Source organism: Podarcis gaigeae (assembly GCF_964106915.1).
Source record: "Podarcis gaigeae genome assembly, chromosome: 1".
NCBI lineage: Eukaryota > Metazoa > Chordata > Lepidosauria > Squamata > Lacertidae > Podarcis > Podarcis gaigeae.
In genome coordinates, this window is record NC_139678.1 from 74,196,119 (window position 1) to 74,212,529 (window position 16,411).

A 16,411-nucleotide genomic window follows, 5' to 3' on the forward strand; every position below is an offset into this window, starting at 1 on the left:
ATTTAGATATTCCTCAAAAACACCTTTGAAAGCAATTAATGATTCTGGAAAGCACAAATTCTATCTTACGATGTTGATGAATTTCAGGCAGGAGATAAAAAAAGTACACTCGTTCCACAGTTAACTGACACAGAAGAGCAGTAACGTAGTCAGAGGTGGACTCGTATTGTAGCCATTCCCAGGGAAGTAGTGATGAACCTGTGGCCCTCCAGGGGTTGTTGGCCTTTAACTCATCAGCCCTATAGACAAAGAGGAGTAGGATGATTGGAGTTGGCCTACTACACAGGTGCTCCACCTGTGACCTATGCACATATTGACCTAGAGACATATTGATTACATGGTGCAGGAAGGAGTGAGCACGGAACATCATTAGAAGGTGATGAGAGCTTAGAGCTATGGAGCTCCAAGCTATGGAGCTTGGAGGAGGGAGGGGAACACATCATAGGATGAGGCTGCAGGTTCTGGAGGCAGAACTACTGTATAATCACCCATCACCCTATAAATAAAAGAAGGTGTCCTGCTCACACTAGGCTCTTAAGTAAACAGGGGTCTTATCAGCAACAATACCCATGGGGCAAGCAGACAGAGCAGCATCCAGGGCCAGAGTCCAAGCAAGGTGAGCTTGCAAAAGGCAGGAGGCAACATCAGAGCAGTTCAAGGTCAGGATCCAAGCTAGAAGAGTTCACAAGAGTCAGACAGTAGTTGAAGCTACTGTAATAAACCCGAACCTCAGCTGACTCCTATCAACCCCCTTCATATCAGAGATCTCCTTTGGAGGAGTGTATTACTTCTGAGGGGAAGTACTTTACTTTACACCGGACGAATCCTTTCCTGCAATCTCCAGGTGGGCCAGGTTTCCATCTAGTCTTTACAGTAGTACTGCATTTGCCTTGGGTTTGGGACCCAATTCAGCCCCAAAGTTAGAGGCTGAACTCACCTTGGGTGCAGATGGCCCTTTCCGTGACCTTGTTGCAGTATCCCAGATGGAGGCTGAACCAGGATTTGGTATAAGGCCAGGGTCTCGTGGTCCCCCTCTGATAAGGGCTCTCCTGGCTGAGACATGACAAAAAGATAGTTTCACTGTGTGTGTGTATGCAAAAGCGCATGGGGGGAGGGATGCCAAACTGGCTCTTGGATCTGAGTGGAATAAAGCCTAGTTTCACCTCTTCCCAAAGGCTTCCTGGTAGGATTTCAGAAAAACATTAAACATTTATTTCTCCCATGAAAATATAATACAAATACACCAAGGTATCCTGATTCAGAATACTTTCAGATGTGTTGAGAACACTGATGATTTGGCAATAAAAGAGAACATCTTATTTTCCTGCATATTACTTGAAAGGTGTTTCATATTACAGCTATGAGCAAACAAGTCCTTCACACATATGCAACAAATTATAATAAGAGGACATTAGAACACATGCAATTCTCCCCTGCCCCCAATAAAAAATAGCCTCTTGGTGCACCTGACTGCAGAATTTTACCCCAGTTGCTATATGTATTAGATTTATATTATCTATTCTCTGGTTTCTCTTCAGATCGTAGAAATGTTTTCCTTTTATAGTTTCACATTATCTGTGTTATGTTTGTTGTTATTTTTAATTGTCATATATGCAAACATTTTAGCTGTTTTAAAAAAGGCCGTTGCTATGCATATGCTTCTATTGTACTGTAAATCACTTCACGGGGTTATGGGAAGTGTTTCATAAACAACAACAACAAATAGGATTCCCTATTCAAAAAAACAAAAAAACCACAGGCTGCTACTCTGCATTCAAAATTTGCAATTACTGGTAGCCATGTATTCAGTGTAGCAGGTCCAAGGATGTGGAACTCTCCCTAACCGAGATTAGACAGCCCCCTCCTTGTGGAGTTTCAGGCACATGAAAAACACGTCCTTATTTCAGCAGGCATCTTAAGGCAGTGTTTGGCTTCATCGTGCATTTCCTACTACTCTTACTCTTCATGTGGTTTATTTATTTATTTTTTGTAATTGTATGTGCACTGCTTAGAAACGTTAATGATTAAGTGGTGCATAAATACCCTTAATAATAAATAAATAATGGCAACCATGTGTCAAGTTTCCCCTCCCCTGAAAGGCCTTAGCTCCTTTCCCAATTGTAGGGGCAGAGAACAAGAAGGTAAGCTCAACTCCATTACAGGGAGAAATGATGATCTTAGACTGTTTGGATATTGGAGAAGAAGGGCATTTCCAGAAACCATTATAAACACTACTTGTTTACACATGGAGCAATCATTATAGAACAGGAACAGGAACAGGAAGGAAGGAAAGGATATTGACTCAAAATCAAAACTGGTTTACATTCCACATCAGATAGAAGTTTCTTAAGACACAAATTCATATGTTGTGAAACGTGTAGTAGCAAATTCCAGTGGGTTAAGGCAGATAAACATTTGAGGGGGGAGCGCACTTGACAGAGTGAATCAATTAATTTATGTCATAATCCGTTGTGACTGCAATTCTTAGCTCACCCTTCTTTCATTAGGGAACTCCCAAGATGACATAATCAGAATTGCTGCATCACTCTCCTCAAAAAACAAAGCAAACAAACATCACTTACATTTTCTTTCACAGGTTCTGTAATATTAAACTAAATGGTTGAGAATTTCCTGCCTCTGTAGTGTTACCCCACAGTCTGACACCCAATGTAGTCTGCAGTGCAGAGCAATTCCCTCAGGGAAGATAATGTTATTAAGGGTCCACTAGCTACAAATCACGGAGACACGGGTGGTGCTGTGGTCTAAACCACAGAGCCTAGGGCTTGCCGCTAAGAAGGTTGGCGGTTCAAATCCCCGCGACGGGGTGAGCTCCCGTTGCTCGGTCCCAGCTCCTGCCCACCTAGCAGTTCAAAAGCACGTCAAAGTGAGAGTAGATAAATAGGTACCGCTCTGGAGGGAAGGTAAACGGTGTTTCCGTGCACTGCTCTGGTTAGCCAGAAGCAGCTTAGTCATGCTGGCCAGATGAAATGGAAGCTGTCTGCGGACAAACACCGGCTCCCTCGGCCTATAGAGCGAGATGAGCGCACAACCCCAGAGTTGTCTGCGACTGGACCTAACGGTCAGGGGGTACCTTTACCTTTACCTTTAGCCACAAATAAAAAGTGACAGAATATAAAATACACAAGATTGTTAAAACAGAAAACAAAACAGAAAACAGTCATAGATGGTCTAAGTAAGGGCAATTGCAATATTTAGAAATATGACAGCTGAAATGTGTATTACACTTATGATACAGATCTTAATCTAGTGAGAATAGTCTGCTTTCTACTAAAGTCAATGGCAAAACATTGGTTCCCCACTAAGGCTTATGCCTGTATCCAGACAACACAGCATCAATATTATACAATTGAAAATGGGTACAGATAACCACTTTTGCCTTCTCTGTGAGATGTGCTATAAAAAAAAGTTTCCTCATCAAAATGATACATCTAACCAAGTTATTCTGTGGTGGGAGAACTCACCTCAGAATGTCTGCATGGATTCAAGGTTGCTTCAGGAGATATGGCAGAGTTATGGCTTCTGAAAGACAAAGTAAGCAAAATACTGCATTTTGCCTATCCACTAGGGCTGATCATGGTAAATGTTCCTTCTCCAGAAAGCTAATAGTCCAACCATTTTTATAACATAACAACATAACAACATAACATAACATAACATAACATAACATAACATAACATAACATAACATAACATAATTATTTAGAGAGAACTATATTTGCTGGGTCAGGGCACAAGAGGCCCAGATGTTCTTATCTTCTCTGTGAAATTGCTTTGAAGTTGTGTGCAGTGTTTTCAGGTTTGTATGGTGTGTGTGTGTATCCAGGTTTTGATGGTCATATGCCCCATAACTGCTTTAGACACTGCAACAGAAATATTTGCCTATTATTTGGATATACATTTCTTTGACTGGGTTCCTCCTACCCATACCCTGGAAGCAGTGCTTGGCTTCCTTTTCCAGCAGGTGCTTGTGTTGGTGTTAGGTGGCTGTCATTATTAAAAAAAATGGGTAGGGTCACTTGGAAGGCTGCTTTGGTTAAAACAGAAACAGGTGCCTCCACAAGAGAAGGGGAAAAGCAATAATGCCTTAACTACCTGAAGCAACTTCGGCATTGCAAGTACTGAATCATGTCCACCCCAAAGGATTGTCAGCAGGTAAGACAACTGAATGTTTTAAATGTACTGGCTACTATAGATTTAAGAGCATTTCCGTTGGCACTGAAGGTGATTAGATATTTGGTCATCTTGTGCACATATTTCAGTGAATGTCCAAAATGATGGAGGTTGTCAGCCATCAGCCCAGAATGCTGACAACGCAGCAGACATCTGATGAATTCCTAGAAATGCAGAGATAAACCAGTCAATGTGGCCTGTCACTTAATGGTCATTATTGTCAGTATTTACTTAATGTCACTTTGGACATTGAACAGATACATGTGGGAAAGGAACAGACAACATTCGCTCATGTTTGTTGACCATCTCTACCATTTCAGAGTTTCACAGTAGCATACTCTACATTTACACGCTACGGACATACTACAGCCAGCTGCAAAATAGATAAAATACTTGTCGCAGGTCACCATAGCAAAATATATTCAACAACAAATGTGTGTGTGTGTACCAGTAATAGTTCTCAACAGCCAGATTTGTTTTAATTTTAACAACTTCTTGGTTGGTTGGTTGGTTGGTTGGAGAATGAATTTACCCCCTATTCTCTGTGACAGTCACCTCCTCAATTGCTCTGCCTTCTCTTTTCCAGGTTGAATTTGCCCACATTCCCACTTCCTTCTAATCTTGTTTTCCATTTCACTGGCTGCCTTTCCCCCCTTCCTCTGAACACCTTCCTGTTTGTCTACATGCTAAAGTATGGTGCCCAGAACTGAACACATTACAGTGGTACCTCGGGTTGCATACGCTTCAGGTTACATACGCTTCAGGTTACAGACTCCGCTAACCCAGAAATAGTACTTCGGGTTAAGAACTTTGCTTCAGGATAAGAACAGAAATCATGCTCCAGCGGCATGGCAGCAGTAGCAGGAGGCCCCATTAGCTAAAGTGGTGGTTCAGGTTAAGAACAGTTTCAGGTTAAGAACAGACCTCCAGAGCGAATTAAGTACTTAACCCAAGGTACCACTGTACATGAGATGAGAATGAAGAAATAATAAACCTCATTGCCTGAGGATAGGGAGAGGAAATGATTTTGAACTGCAGGGATGTACATTAGAATGAACATAAAGAAGGGTTTCCTACTATAAGAGCAGCCTGCAAATGGAATTGATAGCTTAGAGAGGCTTCCTTGAGGGTCTCCTATTAAGTTGAAATAAGATCTATTTGGGATACTCTAATTGTAGTATGGTAATCTCAGATCAGGAAAGCTCCTCCAAGTCGGTGACTTGGATCATTTACAAACCCCCCACCCCATGGAGATGAACCCTAGCAAAAGCTGTACTTGTTAAATTTTGGAATAAGCAATTGGAGGGTCAATTTTCTACGCAGTTAATTTCTTGACAACACCACAGGAGAAGTGTGAGGTGCTTATAAGAAGGAGAGCTGGGCTCCTTCTGCCGCTGAAGATTAGCTGTGAGCTTCATTTTATCACCATATTTGTCTTCATGCTGAAAAGCACAGCTGTCACACTCAGATGTGCTGTTAATACGCACAAAAACCACAATTTAAAAAATTCTAAGACCATATTTCAGCTATACTAGACCGTAAGGTGTCTTATAGTAAGACTTGGTAGCATCTCTAGAAATCAGACCTAAGCAATACTTCGCAATGCTTCTTTTTAATAAAGTAAAATGAAATGGTTGAGTTACAGCTGGGATAATCATAACCAGACATACCTCTTGGATACACACCAAAGCCCACTCCCCTCCCAATTATTTTATTTTAAAAACTTTTTGTTATTTGGTTTTGAAGGGGTGCCTGCTTTTTGGTTTGTGTTTTATAAGTTTTTGGAGGGTGCAGGGTGGTTTTTTTGCCTGTTGGGGTCTGAAAGCTGCCAGTCCCCGCCCTTCTGTGAAATGGGTATTTTGTGTGCCCATGACGATTTCTTAACTTTCTGAATGTGCCCCTGGACACAAATAATTTGTGATCCCCTGGGTTACAAGAATACTTTCATAAGCAGTTGTACAAAACAGAAGGAAGCAAATGACAGCTAAACCAATCTTGGTTGCAAGGAGTCGATGCAAAGGGACTCAGATTTCAGCCGTTTTGCTCAATTTTAAAAACAAAGCAGATGAAGCTCACTCAGCAAGGGCTGTCATTTTAAAGCACGAAGCCTTTCTGCTTCATGCAAAAGAGGTCTACACATTTGTATACACTTCCTCCTTAAACATGCATGTGAAATTGAATACACATCCATAAATACAGCAGAATATTGTTGCTGTTTTACAAAAGAAAAAAAGGGGGGAAAGCCCAACTAGTTTTTCATCAACTGTGCAAACACAGACCTTCAAGAGAAACTATACAGAAGTAAAGAAAGTCAGAGCAGAATTATCGTGCTTACATTTATTGCACCAGTGGTAAGCATTCAACAGGAACAATGTTGCATAGAACGTAGGACTGGAAAGTTTTGGGCTCAAATGCTTGCACAGGCCTAAAGTCAACTTGGTGTTCTGTCCCTTAGGCTAGCCTACCTCATAGGACTGGTGGGATAATTCTATGTGTATGCTACCCTGAGCACCTTGATAGAGGAAAGATGAGATGTAAGTTTCATGAAAAAATGTAAAGTGCTGTTCATTGGCTGAACTTTGCTGAAATAATGGGTGATTGAGTTACCATTCCATAAGTAATAAGAGGAACAATATAAAACTGATAGGCAAACGTGCAGAGATTTTCCAGAGAATGCTTATGTTTTTCCTTGTGGGGCAAATAACAGGTGTGAGAAGAGTAATTTTCCTCAGGAAAATGGCAGGGAAGTCAGCCCCCACTCTGGCTGAAAAGAAAAAGGTGTATGAAAGAGGCAGGACCCTAAGCTGAAGGGCGATGGGTGAAGTAAACGGGGGGGGGGGGGGGGAGAGAGTGGATATCAGAAAGAAAGGACAGGAATGAAAACGCTGGAGGTCCAAAGACCACTGTGTTGGTGTTTCTGATTTAACTCTACAGATCTTGGCTGTAGGCTTCATAGGTCACCTGTTCCCAGCTTCAGATGGGTACACACACCCTCAAACCTGGCCCAAGACATTTTGTTGTGTAAGGCAAAATGGCGCCCCGTCCTTCTCCTCCACCACCACCTGAGGTGACTGGAGATAGCCCATTGAGGCCCCAGTGTGCTGAAGGCAGAGGGGGAGAAAAATGGCCAGAAAGGAGCAGGTTGGGGCACAAAGGCATGCTCCTCAGGAGCCTTCAGAGCCGAGGAGGAGGAGGGGTTGAGTCTCGGTGGGTGGGCAGCTGTTTCTGAGGTGGTGGCAGAGGGCTTTCCTTCTCAGAGGGTGACTGGGATGGTGACAGCAGCTCCTATCCACAGATGAAAGGAGAATGGCAAAAGCAGCCAACGCATGTAAGAACACTCCTCTTTTTCCAGATCTGCTGCTCCTCACAGCTGTCCCCACCCTGTCACCTGAGGCAACTGTCTCAGTGGGGCTAATGGGCTGGCTGGCCCTGCACCCCCCCCCCCCCGGTTTCATTCCCACTTTTCCTTGACTCCAACCACTCCCATTTCCATATGTTTCTTTCATCCCCGTGTGTCAGCTTCATGAAAGCATGTAAGCAAATTTGGGCCAACTCACAGAAATAACAATAGTCAAATATCTCCAGCTATTCTTTGCCGTGTGACACTTTGAGAAATGAAGAGGCCAAGTGGGCTTTTATTTGCATCTGTATGTTTATACTGCATGCCAATGTGAGCTAAATGAAAAGAAAACCTTAGAAGGGATAATGTCTGTGTATTTGCCCAACAGCCAATTCTATAAACAGAAAAGTCATGGAGTCCTTGCCAGGCTGTGCCTATTTATCACCATCTCTATTCAGGAATAGGGAAGGGAATATGATAGCAGAGATAGGAACGTAAGGAACTGCCTTATGCCAATTCAGATCATTGGCCTGTCTAGCCCAGCATTCCTTTGTATACTAGGAAAGTTCTTCATCCTGCGCAGTGTTGTTTGCGTTGACTGACAGCAGTTGATAAGAATTTCAGACCAGGGGTTTTCCCTGGAAATGCTGGGAATCTGCATGCAAAACCCTTGCCCAAAATAGGTCCAAGGAAGTCAGGAGTGAGAGAGTTCAGTGAAGCTGTCAAGTGGGCCTAGGCTTGGTAATTGAGGCATTATGGGAGAGCAAGAATGAGCGGCCATATTGGTTCCCAAGACCTCTTGAAAACAACAGAGCAGCTGGTAGGCTTTGCTGCCGAAAAACAATTGGGGAAGGCAGCTTCCTTTGTCGTGGTGCTGAGGGTTGGGGCGGGGGATGGAGGTGAGGACAGGCTTTGTGCCTGTGTTGGCATGCAAGAGAAATTCCTACCCCAATTAGGGCTTATGAACTAATTGGCAGCACACTCCCATTCCAGCAGCCAAAGCCAAACAATCGCAGACAATTTATTTCCTCCATGGGCAGCTAACAAAGCACAGGATCCTTCAGGCAGCCACCATGACTCAACTGGATCCCTTCTGCATTCGTTGTGAAGTATTTCTTAGAAAGAGGTTTTGAAAAGTGTTTCAACAAAGCCACACCAGCCTTTAGCCTGCCAGACCATTCAAAACAGAGGCTTTGGTCTTTGAGTCAGGCTCAGGGCCAGGGTTTGTGCATACTACTAACAAGTGCGCTGCCCCTCACATGGTCATTGCTATGGGCTTGTGTGCACCTGTACACATCTGTTGCACTTATGTGACTTTAAAAAGCTGGAGGAAACCTTGAAACATTTATGTGACATTGACTTAAGCCAGGATGTGAGGAGTCAGGTTCTTCCCCTCTCATTGGCCAAAGTTGAAAATTAATAGTAAAAAGCAAGGCGTCTGTGGTAAATGTATTCAAAATTAGTATGAAAGCAGCTCAGAAGGAATGAGGTGCAAGGTAATGGCCAGGCCAAGATAAGGCCATCACATTCGGATATTTAACAAAACATAAAATTTCCATCCAAGATGGTTGTCAACAGAAATGGAATGGGAGAACATCATACCAGGCAACTTTTTTGGATCTGAATCCAGAATGCACGTCTTCTGGGATGCGTTCATGGGCATTTCACGTGACCCATGCTGCACCCCAACCCCCAAAAAGTGCTTTTGGGGGGCTAGAGCACAGCACAAAAGCACGTGAGATCACGGCACTCAAAATGGCCACCGAGATCTTGCATGAAAAAATGGGATGCCCCATTTTTTCCAGGGCACTTGGCAGGTATGGAATATTTTATTTCTTTCAGTGGAAAACAAATGGCTATACAGGGAAGCAGTGGTTCACGAGGTCCAATTACTGTTTGCCTGGGTGAATCATAGCCAAAAATGACACAGTGTGGTCAGGCACAGGATTGTCACCTTTACTCGAAGGGTCAGGGCTGGTATCAGTATCTGGCATCCTGCTGGGGCCCTAGAACTCTGGCAGGGCTCATCACTGGTGCCTGGTGCTTCAAGCAATGCCCAACAGCTCAATCTCACAGCCATTTTGATTTCCCAGAATACCTCAGGGGATTTGTGGGAAATTAAAATAGGGATACCAGTGGAAGTGAGGACCTGCAGACAAATAAAGGAGGAGGGCACTGTTTGCCCAGAACCTTGAAAATCTTGATCTAGTCAGAGAACATTTGAAATGTTTAAATTAAAATATTCCCTGTAGTCAGGGCTTTTTTTCACCCAGAACTCAGTTCCGGAACCTCTTAGGTGGGCACCATTGCCACTCTAAGAGAACAAGGGAGGTGTTCGTGGCACCTCTTTTTCTAGAAAAATAGCACTGCCTGTAGAGATATATTAAAAAGTATAGAAGTGAAGGAAGCCTCTTACTTCAGTAGTCAGAAACTAGCTAAGTGGCAACCTAGATTAGAAATCCTTAATAGCAGAGTTGCCTCTGAGCTGCCTATGGTACATGCAAAAGGCATTGAAAGAGCTTGGGGAGGGAGGCCACAAACGCAGTTACTCCTAAGTATCTCTTCAGAGATTATAATAAGCAGATCACATGAAGACTGATTCACATACTGAGGTTACCACTGGGTCTAGGTTATGTTGAGTCATGCCCAGATGTGTAGGTGGCACTGGCTACTTCGTTTTTCCGACGGAGGTTAACTCGTCAGACTAGTTTGCGATAGTTAGTAGCCTACTGCGTTTTAGTACCATAGCATACTTGGGTGGCCTCATTCTTCCCCAGGGATATTTGAGTTTTCCTTCCCATTAATTAGCACACACTTCCTATAAAAGGAAATGGATGAACCTTTAGGTATCTAGGGCAGTGAGATCACTATAAATACACTGCTCTTTTAAAAAGGTAACATGACTGAAGCTGTTCCTTGAATCAGGAGATTGCATATAGGATACTTAAAGGAAAAATATATGAACGTGTTGGGGTTTTTTTTTTTTGGGGGGGGGTAATATTGTTGATTTTCCAGCGTGCAGAACAGTCTCACAACACAGGCCTCTTCTTCCCATATTGTTTTCCAGCCCCTTCAGCCACAGGCATCTTTGAGATGCTCATTGTAAGGCATGCTGCGCATTCTGGAGAGCAGAATGTTACAAAGCTAGTAAAGGAAAGTAGCATCTCTTTGAACTGGGGTAGCTAACAACAACTTATGCCTGTGTATGGCCCTCCAACTGGTTTGTTGTGCTCCCCAGTCGCTCCTCGAAATGTGTCACTTTAATTTTTTTTTATTTTTTGGACTGCTCCTATAGGTCTCCAGCTGTGTTGTCAAATTATTATTTTTAGTCCTTTTAAATAATAATAATAATGTAGATTTTTAAATTGACTGGTCCCTTAGGTTGTCTGCTGTGATACTATTATTTTGCTGACTGCTTCTTGTTGTGACACAGGGATGCCAAAATATTGTGTGACCATCCAAGACCCAAGATCTGCTCATTTTAAATAAAAATAAACATTTTAATATCACCCCCCCGACACAAAAATGTTCCCTTATGTACATAGGAAAACGGGAAGCTCCCTTATATTGTCTATTGATCCATTTAGTTTAGAATTGCTTATACTGACTGGTAGCGACTCTCAAGTATGTCAGGGAGCCAACACTCCCAGTGCTTCCTGAAATAGAACCCAGGGCCTTCTGCATGAGACACAGATGCTATCTCTGCGCTATGGTACCCCAATGTGATGCCCAAATGATTTTTGTAGCTCCTCAATCCCCCCCCCAACGTATATAACGGCAGTTTAAAAAACAGAGGCAAAAGCACGCCATAAAACCGAGTGCAATCCAGTTAAAAATAGTTCAGCAGCTTGATAAAATAGAGGCACCAAGACCCTAGGAAAAGGCAACCCAAATATATATATAAAGGCCTCTTTGAAGGCTTGTACTGTCAGGGCCATTTGTAATTCATTTGTAAGGGAGTTCTACAGCCCAGGAGATGCTCTTGCTTAAAGACTATCTTTCTTCTAGCAAGCGGAGGCAGCTCTCATGTATTAAATTGTAATTTATCTCACACTTCCTTCAGTATCTAAAAAAGGCATCTATATTGAGGTTTTGACAGCCAGCAGTCAATTAACTAAAAATGAAAAGCAGGTAATTAACCAATTCAAATTCTGTAATCAGTTCACAGCCCCAGTCCTCCTACATTTTGAGCCAATGAAGCATTTTAGTTCCTGGACAGAATAAATCTGGGGGGGGGGGGGGGAGATAACGTGGTACAGGTGTAACATAGTACACCTGTAACTAAAGTGCTGCCTATACCTTCCCAAGTGCTGCTCTAAGATGCCACCTGGTGGTTGTTTCTGAATGCTGCTGTACACTGAAGTGGGAAGGGGAGGGAGGAGGAGGAGGAGGAGAACGACAGGAACAGGGGGAACTGACCATGGCAGTAATGGATGAACTCATATGTGGAAAAGCAAAGGAACTGGATATTGCGAGCTAGGCTCAGTCCTAGTGGTACAGAACACAGAAAGATGGGGGCGATTATGAGGTTCAAAACACAGAAATATGGAGTGATTGTGGGGTTCAGAGCAGCAGAAATTAGAAGCCGTGAAAGACGGAATGGGACTATCATTAGGCTGCCCAAAACTTGGTTGCCCATAAGAGTGTGGAAAGCGAGCAGTGCCACAGTGCTTCCTGACAAGGGTTGTACTGAGAAAAGCTGCAAATATTCTTATTCTTATTTTGCATTCAGGCCTTTCTTGATGACATCTCTCTCTCTCTCTCTCTCTCTCTCTCTCTCTCTCTCTCTGCGCCATTCTGATTTGTTTGTGAGGCAATTATATAACACTGATTGTGCATTCGCCCTGATCTGCTCCTAGGGAGTTGTCATTACTCATTCATTCATCCCACACTTTCCAGTACATTTTCCCATCAGTTTCCAAACTGTGAAAAGTCCTGTTTCTTTTTCGATGGGGATTTGTTGCACTAGGGTGGCAGAGCCCTTTAATCCAATTTAATTGGAGAAGCCAGGTTTCGGAATGCTCTTAGATCCCTCTTGCAAAACAGCGACAATTAGAAAATGGAAATAAATGGGATGTCAATGTGTTTTGCATCATTACCAAAAATAAGTCTGGTTCCTTCAAAGGGAGCCACAACAACCTACCCTGCCATTTGCATCCGTGAGTCATTTGCAATGACTGTTTGCCTGTTATTTATCAAACATGTTAAATTTGTATCTTATCTTTCCCACCAAATGATGTTCAGGGTGGCTAACAGCAACAATACACGTACAACGACACAGCAATAAATGTAACAAACACAAATCAGGTAGAGCATCACTAAAAAAATTAAGAACAAATTACAACATACTTGCAAATCAGTTTATGGTTCAAAGTCCTGTCTAAATAAATAGGTCTTTAACTGCTGGCAGAAAGTCATCAGAGATGGAGCTAGCTGGACCCCTCTTGGTAAGAGACCCTAGACATTTAGAGCTACCACAGAGCAGGCTCCATCTTGAGTTACCACCACATGAGCATCAGATGTTTGTGGGGCAGACAAAATGGCCTCTCCCAAGGATCTATGGACATCACTGTTAGTTTGACAGGAGCACTTGCTCCTGTTGTTTTTTATTTCAGGGGTTTATTACAGCTCAGCAGCAGTCATCTTTTTCCACCAATCTTCCTCCTCAACAATACCAATTATTTTCATTTCACAATATTATCACATGTTGATACCAACACAACTTGTAATGGTTAATCTCTTGCTCAGGAACAGAATCATGTTTCAGGGTGGTGCTTAGTATGTCTTTCGGATTAACCTACCTGAATCCCTGAGAATTAACCAAAAGCTGCTAAATTAAGTTCACCACATTTTGTGCTCAAGTAAAAGAAAATATGCCTGAGCATTTTCTACTTTTTTTAAGAGGACAAGAAATCTTGGGTGCAAACATATAGATACTATTAAGCTGTTCATGAGGAAAGAAAAAGAAAGAAATATTATTCTAACCATTTCTACTTTTAGCTTATTTTATTAAAGAAGAGGGATGCAATAATAACAAAAGTAGCCCTGTTCAGACAACATAGATATGTTGGTTATGCATGGAGACATGAGGGTAGTGTTGGGATCGTATCTGAAAGTACTCCTTTCTATATAGGAGGAGAAGGCTATTGACAGCTACCAGGCATGAGGGCTGGAGGCAGTAATGATTCTGAATACCAAGTTGCCACAGGAGAGAAGAGGGCTCTTGTGTTCAAATCCTGCTTTCTGGCTTTCCACAAGCATCTGATTGTGAGAACAGAATGCTAGTCTAGATGGGACATTGGCATGATCCATGTTCTTATGTACATTCACGGTAATCTCTGGCTGGCCTTCAGACTTGGAAGACTCACAAAGAGAGAAAAGCCCAGAGACTGTTTGATTACGTTGAGATCAAAGGAGGAAAGGGACAAGATTTTGGGCCTGCACTACGGAAGATCCCTGAACATTTCGGACAAAAGAATTGAGATTTTTAAGGACATTCCTAAACAGCTGTTGGACCTCAGATCTGAATATTTGGACTTAGTAAAACTGCTGAGAAGCAACTCAATCATCTTTAGGTGGGACTTTCCCCAAGGATTATCTTTTACCTTTAGAGGGAAGAAGATTAAAATTAGAACTTTGGAAGATAGGGATAAGTTTTTGACTGCCTACGGAGAGGACCTTCATAAAGGACTTGAACTACCCTCAGGGCCTGAACCACCACAGGTACCTGTACCTCAGAACCCTGAAGACTCACAGAACAAAACACCATCCCAAGGAAACTAAACAGATCCATCCAGGATGTCTCTGCAACTTTTAAGCTGGAACATAAATGGCTGTAACAGCCCGGAAAAAAGGAAGAAAATCTTTCACATATTAAAAAAGGAGCAACTAGACATTACTTGTCTACAAGAAACACATGTGACTAGGCTCCACAGAAAAATATTGGTAAATAAAAGGTTAGGCCAAGAATTTATATCTTCGGATTCAGTTAAGAAGAGAGGAGTGGTGATATATGCAAAGGAGAGCCTCTCACCAAAATTTCTATTTAAAGATGAACATGGAAGAATTTTGGCAATTGAAATACAGCACCAAGGAGAGAAAATTTTGATATTAGGAATCTACGCTCCAAATGAAGGGAAATCAGAATTCTACAAGAAGTTGCATGAGATTATGCTGGATTATCTGGACTATGATAACATCATCATGATGGGAGATATGAATGGGATCGTTTCAACGAACATGGATAGGTCACAAAGCCAAAAGGTTACTAAAGATGGCAGACTACCAAAGACCTTTTTCGAAATGACAGACAACATGGACTGGATTGATATATGGAGGACAAAGAACCCCTTGGGGAAAGAAGGAACATTTTTCTCTGAAGCCCAACTGACTTGGACAAGAATTGACCAAATATGGATTTCTAGAGGTCTGGCTCCTAAGGTGAAGAAAGTGGAAATCTGCCCAAAGACCTGCTCCGATCATAATGCGTTGAAAATGGACATGACATTATTACCAACCGGCTCCTTTAGATGGAAGATGAATGACAACTTGTTTAGAGATCAGGAGATTATTAAGAAGGCCAAAAAAACAATAAAGGACTACTTTGAGATAAATTTGAACACTGCTGTGGAAAAAAGAACAATCTGGGACGCAAGCAAAGCTGTGATGAGAGGGTTCTTGATACAACAGAACGCCATAAAGAAAAGACTACAAAATGAGAAAAAGGATAAGATTTTGGGGAAAATTAAAGAGTTAGAGAAGAAACTAAGAGTAAACCCGAAGTCACAGCCGATCTTGAGAGAAATTAAACTTCATCAGGCACAATATTCCAAACTGATAAATCAGGAAATAGAATGGAAGATTAAATTAATGAAACAAAAAACATTTGAATCGGCTAACAAATGTGGGAAACTGCTGGCTTGGCAGTTGAAGAAGAGACAAAAGTTGAACATAGTAACAAATTTGGAAATAGAAGGAAGATATATTCAGAACCCGGTGGAAATTAGAAAATGTTTCCAGAAATATTTTAAGAAATTATACACTCAAGGGCCACAAAATGAGGAAGAGATTGCAAAATTTTTGGAGAAAAATGGACTTAAAAAACTATCACAAGAAAATAGATCACTCCTGAATAGTAAAATAACACGATTAGAGATAGAACATGCCATTCAGAATATGAAGCTGGGCAAGTCTCCAGGGCCAGATGGCTTGACCTCCAAGTATTATAAGACATTAAGTGACTATTTGATTCAACCACTGATGGAGGTCAGCAATGAAATTATGGAGGGAAAGAAGGCGCCTGAATCGTGGAAGGAAGCTTTCATCACATTGATACCAAAATCAGAAACTGAAAAGACACAACTTAAGAACTACCGTCCCATTTCCCTTTTAAATGTGGATTATAAAATATTTGCTGACGTTTTGGCAGGAAGACTCAAAAGAGTTTTAAATGAGATAATTCATAAAGACCAGGCAGGCTTTCTCCCAGGAAGACACTTGTTTGCTAATACAAGGAACATTATTGACATTTTGGAACTTTTGCAAACAAATATTAACACTAAAGCAGTTTTAATTTTTATAGACGCGGAGAAGGCCTTCGATAACATCTCTTGGAAATTTATGAAGGGGAATTTAAAAGAAATGGGAGTGGGGCGGGGTTTTGAAAATGGGATTGACGCGATTTATTCAGAACAAAAGGCAAAACTGATAGTCAACAATGTGGTTACAGAAGAGTTTAAGATTGAAAAAGGGACACGACAAGGCTGCCCGATTTCCCCCTTGCTGTTTATTTCTGTCCTGGAGGTGCTCTTGAACTTGATTAGAGGGGACCGGTTGGTGCAAGGGATTCAGATCGGAGCGAAACAATATAAACTTAAAGCTT

General features: G+C 42.0%; 2 protein-coding genes across 2 annotated transcripts in view; both read left to right on the top strand.

Annotated features, from left to right (window-relative positions):
• TH (tyrosine hydroxylase) overlaps window positions 1-16,411 on the top strand; it is a 532,003-nt gene that overhangs the window by 224,280 nt on the left and 291,312 nt on the right. The window lies entirely within an intron of this gene.
• Window positions 4,088-16,411, top strand: part of TRPM5 (transient receptor potential cation channel subfamily M member 5) — a 52,047-nt gene continuing 39,723 nt past the window's right edge. Inside the window, exon 1 of the mRNA XM_083723891.1 lies at window positions 4,088-4,172. Coding sequence (XP_083580017.1) covers window positions 4,146-4,172 — 27 coding nt within the window. The 5' untranslated portion in view covers window positions 4,088-4,145. The remainder of the gene's footprint in view (window positions 4,173-16,411) is intronic.